We start from the raw sequence: 8,070 nt of genomic DNA on the forward strand, positions 1-8,070 counted from the left end.
TTTTTACGCTTTTATTGTTGATGGGTGCATTATATAAATAGTTATATTAATTAATTTTACTATTCTTACTCCATCTTCATTTGTACTTTATTTTCTAAATTTTATCAACAATATTGTTTATATTTATTAAAAAACACTATTTTTAAAGGTACCATAAATATGGAGACCAAATACTCATAATCGATCATTGACATGAATTATAAAATACAAATGTTAAAGTTAGTTATAAAGTCTTATTGTATTGGCGACTCCGAAATGATACTCACAAAATTGAACTAAAGAACAAGACGTTGATTTTTATAAAAGTGAGAATAAATAAAAAAATAAATGTTGAAAATGAAACATTAACAAACTCTAGTTAGAATATGAGAGGAATATCGATTTGAAATTCGATAGCTCATATTAATATTACCGGTAATGTAATTGCAAATGAGTCCTTTTTTTTAGCAAAATTCAATTATTTTATTTTATATTCTTAGTTTACTTTTTTCATTTATTTAGCTTATTCTCTTATGCTTTATTTATTCTCACAACTCACGGCTTCCTTCATTCATGTGCCAATAAAAATATCTCACTGAAATAAATAAAATATTAAAATTATTGGTTATTGTTAGAGAAAATATATACTCATACATTTTTCAAAGAAAAAACAGTCTTTATTTCTGTTGCGGGACATTCATAAAATGTGCATTATCTTTATCTATTTTTTTCTTAATCAGTTGAACCTTATTTTTACTAATAATAATTTAATCATTTTTTCTTTACATATCTTTCTTATTTTACTAATTTTGTATATTACTCCCATCAAACTTAAAATATTCACCTTTCTTTTTTATTTGTCTTACTAAAAATGTTCATTTTCTATATTTGAAAATAAATTCATTTCTCCTCTCTTTTAATTAAAATTTTAGACAACTTTCTCTCTCTTCTTGTTAAAATATTGAACTAATTGGTACCTAACAATTCTCGCTAAAATCTCGTACCAGTCAAATTTTGAGTGAGACGAAAGGAGTATTAAAATTATTTGTCGTTCATTATTTTTTTTAATGCAATAGTTTTATCACAAAAAAGTTTAGAGAGAGAAATTGCACTTCTTTAAAAGACACACACACGGCTTTTTTTTTGCACATAAAGATGGAACATGAGGGAATTTGATTTTGTGCCACTCAATTTGGTTTTGATGCAATTGTTAATGTCAACGGTGCCATCAATCATTCGCCTTTTCAATTTCTTTATTGAATTCATTTTATTAATTTCTACATTCTTAGACTAGGTCGTAATTCAAATTCGCTGTCACATGAATTTGTAGATATATTTCTTTAATTTCGAGTTAATGAAGGCACTCTTTTTTTTATATAGAAATTAAACATATAAACAAATATAATGAATAAAGTAAAAGAAATATAAAAGAACAATGAAGAGAGAATTTTTTTTTTGATAAATATAAAAATTACAAAATTATATTAAAACTTTATAAAAAAAATTGACTCAATTAATCAATGGTGTGAGTAAATCAAGAAAATTTTACATGGACCCTACTTATGTAAGGCTTCGAAATTGGAAACAGTATTCCGTTTGTCTCCACAATTTTTTTATTCCAATTAGATGGTAGTACTCCACAATATACTTATAAATATTACTCTCTATGTTTAGTTGAAAATGACTCCATTTCCTTTTTAGTTTCTCTCAATTAAAATGACTCATTATTTAAAATAGAATCACTTTTATTTCTACTTTATTCTTTCACTTAATTTACTCTTTCCACTCAACACATAAAATAAAGCTGCATAAAATCTCTTGTCGTCCATGGAATGAGTCATTGGGATGGAGAGAGTATATGAATGTGATATGGGTCTCCACAATACTACTTCGTGCTATTAAAGATATCATACTTTCTTTTTTTAGTTTGTCCCACAAAAAATAACTCATTACTAAAAATAGAAACACTTTTATCTCTATTTTATTCATTCTTTCTTATTTTACTCTCTCTACTTGACACACAAAATAAAATTGCATAAATTCTCGTGGCGTCAAAGAAAAGGGTCGTCTTTCATGAAATGAAGTATTATTTTTGAAGAAAAATAAAAATTCTAACCACAAAAAGAACTCATACGTGGAATATGAGTGAATTGAATATGAAAAAAATATGTAAATTCAAATCAAATACAGTAAATATTTTAAATTTTTATGAGAATATAGTACTTTCACGTCTCATCGAAAATGACTCATTTTCTTTTGTAGTTTGTCTCATCTAAGATAATTTATTACTAAAAACAGAAATGCTTTTATTTCTATTTTATTTTAGCTCTTTTCTTTCCACCTAAAATACAAAATAAGATGACATGTAATTTTGTACTCCCTCCGTCCCATAGTAGATGACATAGTTGATGAATGACATGAGATTTTAGAAGATGATGTTTTGTGTGTTAGATGGAGAGAGAAAATAGTATACTTATATTAACGTGAGAGAAATTAAAAAAAAAAGAAATATGATATTTTTTTAGGATAAAAAAAAAGGAAATCGTGACATTTATTATCGAAAGTAGGGAGTAATACCGTCTAAAGAAGAGACATCTTCAGCCGGGGGGCTGAGAGTAGTCAATTTATATTATCACACGCCTTACTGCTAATATGACACGTGGCCATTACTCATCGACTTACCACAGCTTAAACAAAGCTTTAACAAAGCAAATTCATTAGTTTTCCTTTTCACATCATCGAAATTTCCGAGGTAAACTAATCTTCTTCTGCAATTCCCCTTTGATTTCTGATACCGATAATAATCTCTGATCGTTCCTTCTACGATCATGATCAAGCTTCTTTTTTTCCTGGAAAAAGTAGAAAGAAAAAGACGGTCTTTCAACAATTTCTCAAGAAAATACAACAAGAAAAGAAAATATCAAAATTTTCACTTTAAAAAAAAGAGAATTTTCTAGAATTTGGCTCTGCAATCGAGAACTTGTTTGCGTTGACACCTGTTGTACTTTTTGCTGGCTTCTGGCATTGGAAATCAATCACACTTTTTTTTTTCATTTTTTCATTTCAATTTAGAAAAGTTTCGAGTTTATCCGATTCACTATCTCGGTTGCAGATTGAGTGATGAGAGAGACCGAGGGTTTGAATTCGAGCTTTGAGAAATTGATGGTTTTCGGCGCTGCTGAGAGCATGAGCATAACAGAGTGGAAGGATGTTCCGGTGGAGCTGCTGCTCAGGATTTTGTCACTGGTGGATGATCAGACGGTGATTGTGGCTTCTGGGGTTTGCCATGGATGGAGGGATGCTATTTCTTGGGGCCTCACTCGCCTTTCCCTCTCTTGGTATATGCATATATTCTCTCTCCTTTCTCAATTTCGTGTTCTGTTTTCGGGGAATTTTGAGAGAATGAGTAGTTGATGGTTTTGCTGATTTTTTCTATCTTTAATGTGAGATTATGTAGAGATGAATTCTTGGGATATTTCTATGCTTTACAGAGACTAATTGTTTTGGAAAATTTGAGAATTTTGATTGATTTGGGAATTTTGAGAATTCTTGGGATATTTCTATGAATTTTGATTGATTTGGGAATTTTGAGAGAATTAGTAGTTGATGGTTTTGCTGATTTCTTGGGATATTTCTATGTTTTACAGAGACTAAATGTTTGATTGAATTTTCTTGTTATTGATGTGTTTGAATTTGTGATGTGTTCTTGTTATAAACACACACCACACATAGATTCCAGTTTCTCATATGGAAATTGTGGGTTTTAATCCATTTACTATGTGGTTTAAAGGGTAAAGTTAAGTTCTTGATTTGAGATTTATCATGGTGTGAAGTTTCTTATTGATTTTGCATATGGTCAGGTGCAAGAGGAGCATGAATGATCTGGTGCTATCTGTGGCCCCTAAGTTTACGAAACTGCAGGCTCTCGGGTTGAGGCAGGACACGCCACAGCTCCATGACGACGCTGTTGAGGCGATTGCAGCCCACTGTCATGAGCTTCAAGAGTTGGATCTTAGCAAGAGCTTCAGGCTCACTGATCGCTCGTTGTACGCGCTGGCTGTTGGTTGTCCCGAGCTCGTGAAGCTGAATATCAGCGGCTGTACAGGATTCAGTTATTCTGCTCTTGGATATCTGACCGGGTGTTGCAGGAAACTGAAGACCTTGAATCTTTGTGGTTGTGTTAGGACCGCGACGGATAGGGCGTTGAAGGTTCTGAAAATCGCTGGCTCGTTTAAATTTCTGTCTCTTAATACGTAAGCTGGTCTCTATCAAATGTTGTTGTGTGCTTTGTGCAGGCAATTGGGTACAACTGCCATCAAATGCAGTCGTTGAATCTTGGATGGTGCGACCGGGTTGGTGATGAAGGTATTAAGAGTTTGGCTTATGGCTGCCCTAATCTTAGAGCTCTTGACTTGTGCGGATGCGTTCTTATTACAGGTACTGGTTCGTTTCCTTGTTTTTCGAATGTTGGGAGGTACAAAGATTATCTCTAGCATGAATTTTGTTTAGTGTAGTTACTATCTACGGTTGATTTGGGGAAGGCCACTTGTTTCAACCGCTTGAAATTCGTTAGTTAAGATCACGAATTGATGTTGTGAGGTTAAACTCGTTTAGATTGCATCAATTGCTTGATGAGTTTCAGCTGCTGTCTTCGAAGTTATTTTATCTCTGACTGTTAGATTTGCTATTTTCTGATTTTTTTTCTTTCGGCCTGACTGACTTATTGTAACAGACGATAGCGTCGTTGCATTGGCGAACAACTGCCTCCACCTGAGGTCGCTCGGGCTGTACTTCTGCCAGAACATTACGGACAGGGCAATGTACTCTCTAGCACAGAGCCGGGTAAAGAACAAGCACGATGTTTGGGCATCCGTGAAGAGCAGGTACGAGGAGGAAGGGCTTACGAACCTCAACATCAGCCAGTGCACGGCCCTCACGCCCCCTGCGGTACAGGCACTGTGCGACTCTTTCCCTGATTTGCACACGTGCCCCGGCCGACATTCCCTCATAATCAGCGGCTGCCTCAACTTAACGTCCGTCCACTGCGCCTGTGCTTCCATGCAGGCGCACCGGGCGCCACATGCGATGCCTCATCTCGCACACTGAGTCGAGGTTGGACTGGAATATGTTGTATGTAAATAATGGTGTATCTTGAAACCGGACTTTTTATGCATTTGTTGATCCTTATGAAGGGCTGGATTGGTTTTAAAAATACTGTGATTTTGATACGAGCACGCCAGGGATGCATGATGAGGCGCCATCCGCATCGCAGGACGAGGCGCCACCTGCAGGGGAGGAAGTACCGGCTGTAGCCAAGAGGACCGAGAAGCGGAGACAGAAAGTGAACGAGAGAAACGCCGAGGCAAGATCCTTGAGACCAAGGGATCGAATCAAACCACCGCAGAAGCTGGCCAACTACGTTGCCAAGTAGCGACGGAGTTAGATAGGCGGACTCTGTTCCTTTTGGCTATTTTGTTTCTTTGTTTAGTTTGTTTTATTTTCCTACTTAGTTAGTTATGGATTATGCGCTATTTTTATTGTAATTGCGTCGGGCCTTCTATAAGCCCCGTTCGGGTTTTCTTCGTTGGTTCTTTCCCGAACGTATAGGTTACGTCGAACCAACCCTAGGGTCTTAGTATAAATAGGGCCATTCCTTTGTTATTTGGATTATCAATATACATATTTGAGATTCTGGCCCAAAGCTTGAGCACCAAGAAACTTCACCCTATCACTGTCGACGAGCATCTCGCTCGCGATCAGACTTCCTCGCCGGAATTCGCCGCCGACCCAGATCTCCTGGGCGCCGGAGACTCTCCGGATTAGTTTCTTGTTCGTGTGTTATTCGACGTTAGGAGTTCACTCTTAACAACGGGTGTCTTTCATTGCGTACTCATCATGGACGGAGACTCTCAAGACCCTTGTATAAGTTTTTTTGCATCTCAATCATGTTTTCTTTCTTGGGTGATGCATTAATTTGGGATGAATTGGGTATATGGTTTGGATTTTGGTTGTGTTGCTAGAATGGAAAAAGATTCAATTTTTATGTTTTGTTCTTGAAAATACTGAATGCTGGTTGTGTTTTCTTTGCTGGGGTTATGCAGAAGTCTGAATTTTGTGATTTAATCTACTTAATTCTTGAAACTTATTGTGGTCCTCTGTTCCCAATTGCTGTTAGTTGGTATAATTCTCATTTGTTGTTTTGATTTGAATTTGTTTTGATTAGGATGGATTCATCTCAAGCTATGAATATGTCTTTAGATAGTCATGATTTGGAGGCCTTTGGAATACTTAGGGACATCAAAGTTAAAGACCAAAGTGAGCATGTTCGAAAGAGAAGAAAGACCGATGAATCTCCGGGATCTATATATTGGAATGATTACACCAGAGTGTGGGTTGAAGAAGGGGATCCTCCTATTATGAAGCTTGAAGGAATGTGCAAACATTGTGGTACCTTCATTTCAGTCCACTCAAGTGGATGCGGCGCCAATGGTTTAAGAAAGCATAATGCTTCATGTTTGAAGAGGAAAGTAGCATTGCAAGCCGGTAGAAGCCAGACGGTAAAAGCCAACACATCTTTGACTAAATGGAAGTTTGATCAGATGGCGATTAGACCAGCGTTATGTGAGATGATCATCCTTCCAAGAGCTCCCTTTCACATTTGTAGAATGCGACATTTTTGCAGATTCGTCCAACTTGCTTGTCCGCAATTCCATATTCCGGAAGGATATGATGTAAGGAATGATTGTGTGAGGTTGTTTCATAAGCACAAACAAGGCTTGCGCAAATTTTTCCAGGAAGAAGGCATGGGAATAGTGTCGATCGCCTCACACTGCTGGACTGCACTGAACAACACTAACTTCATTTGTGTTTCTGCGCATTGCATTGGGAAAGACTGGAAACTGCGCAAGAAGATTATCAGTTTTTGCAAGGTTGAAAGTCATAACGCAAGTACCATTGGCGATTCTATAGTCATGTCGCTGAAAGAGTGGGGATTGACTAATCTGTTTTCTTGCACTGTGGATAATGCACCCGAAAATGAGAAGGCAGTTCGACATGTCAAGTATCACGTGGAGACGTTGAACAAGGATATTTTGGATGGGAAGTACTTCCATATGCGTTGTGCAACGCAAATCCTCGGACTGGTTGCACAAGATAGTTTGGAGGAAATAGACATATCGGTCAGACGAGTTAGAGAGGCCATCAAGTGGCTTAAAACTTCACCACATAAAGGCACACAATGGGACAACATCCTGAATCTGTTCACTGACGATTGATTGCAAAAAGCCGTTGTGCTTGGATGTTCCGACTCGTTGGGACTCTACTTATTTGATGCTAGAGTCAGCTCTACCTTACGAAGAAGCATTCACGCTTTCTAAGAATCAGCATTCTTGTTTTGTGGAAGATTTGAAGCAGAGAAAACACAATGATCTTTCTATTGGACCGCCTGAAAAAGAAGATTGGGCGAATGTGAAGAACATGATGGAATACCTCAGGAAGTTCTACGCGTTGACTCGCGTCTTTTCTGCCACCAGATATCCGACATCACATTTATTCTTTGCAGAGATGTGTGATTTCTTTGACCTCATCTCTACGTTGGAGATGAGCGATGATTCTGGAGTAAGTGCCATGGCTAGAAAGATGCGGACGAAGATTGGGAAATATTGGAGCGAGGAAACTGAATTAAATCCGAATTTGAATAGAATTGTGTACATTGCAGCCGCGCTTGATCCAAGACAAAAGATGAGACACGTTGAGACGTGCTTTAAAACAATCTATGGAGAAGAACGAGGGGCTGATATGGTGAGAGAGGTGACGGACTCAATGAATGAGCTGTTTGAGTTTTACAGAGCGTAGGATGTGACTCCTACACTACCTCGAGTAGTTGATACATCTACTGTAGTACCTCGTGTGTGCTCGAATGGTCGAGTCTCTCTTCGCTTTATGGCTTTGCAGTCTAGTGTTGACGAAGAAACTAGCGATGTGAATGAGCTCACTCTTTATCTCAAAGCAAAAAGGCACATGGTGTCGATGGACGAGATCGACAACTTTGACATCTTAAAGTGGTGGTTCGGAGCACCCTTACTACCACGT

The 8,070-nt window shown here is 37.2% G+C and overlaps 1 protein-coding gene across 2 annotated transcripts; it reads left to right on the forward strand.

Annotated features, from left to right (window-relative positions):
- The first annotated feature begins 2,609 nt into the window (after positions 1-2,609).
- On the forward strand, positions 2,610-5,680 carry LOC121779701 (F-box protein SKP2A-like). Of its 2 annotated transcripts, none has more exons than XM_042177076.1 (5): positions 2,610-2,731; positions 3,092-3,317; positions 3,840-4,188; positions 4,275-4,416; positions 4,712-5,680. In XM_042177076.1, the coding sequence occupies exons 2-5, from the start codon at positions 3,100-3,102 to the stop codon at positions 5,083-5,085; spliced, it is 1,083 nt and encodes a 360-aa protein (XP_042033010.1). In that variant the 5' UTR covers positions 2,610-2,731; positions 3,092-3,099; the 3' UTR covers positions 5,086-5,680. The 2 variants fall into 2 exon arrangements, with proteins under 2 accessions (XP_042033010.1, XP_042033009.1); XM_042177075.1 differs by lacking the exon at positions 2,610-2,731 and having other exon boundaries at positions 2,766-3,317; positions 4,712-5,091; positions 5,172-5,680.
- The last annotated feature ends 2,390 nt before the right edge of the window (positions 5,681-8,070 follow it).

The sequence above is a fragment of the Salvia splendens genome, chromosome 19 (genome assembly GCF_004379255.2).
Source record: "Salvia splendens isolate huo1 chromosome 19, SspV2, whole genome shotgun sequence".
Taxonomy (NCBI): domain Eukaryota; kingdom Viridiplantae; phylum Streptophyta; class Magnoliopsida; order Lamiales; family Lamiaceae; genus Salvia; species Salvia splendens.

Coding starts and splice junctions, on each gene's coding strand:
- LOC121779701 (XM_042177076.1), top strand. CDS start 3,100: ATGAGAGAGACCGAGGGTTTGAATTCGAGCTTTGAGAAATTGATGGTT. Junction 3,318..3,839: donor ACTCGCCTTTCCCTCTCTTG/GTATATGCATAT, acceptor GCATATGGTCAG/GTGCAAGAGGAGCATGAATG. Junction 4,417..4,711: donor CGGATGCGTTCTTATTACAG/GTACTGGTTCGT, acceptor TTATTGTAACAG/ACGATAGCGTCGTTGCATTG.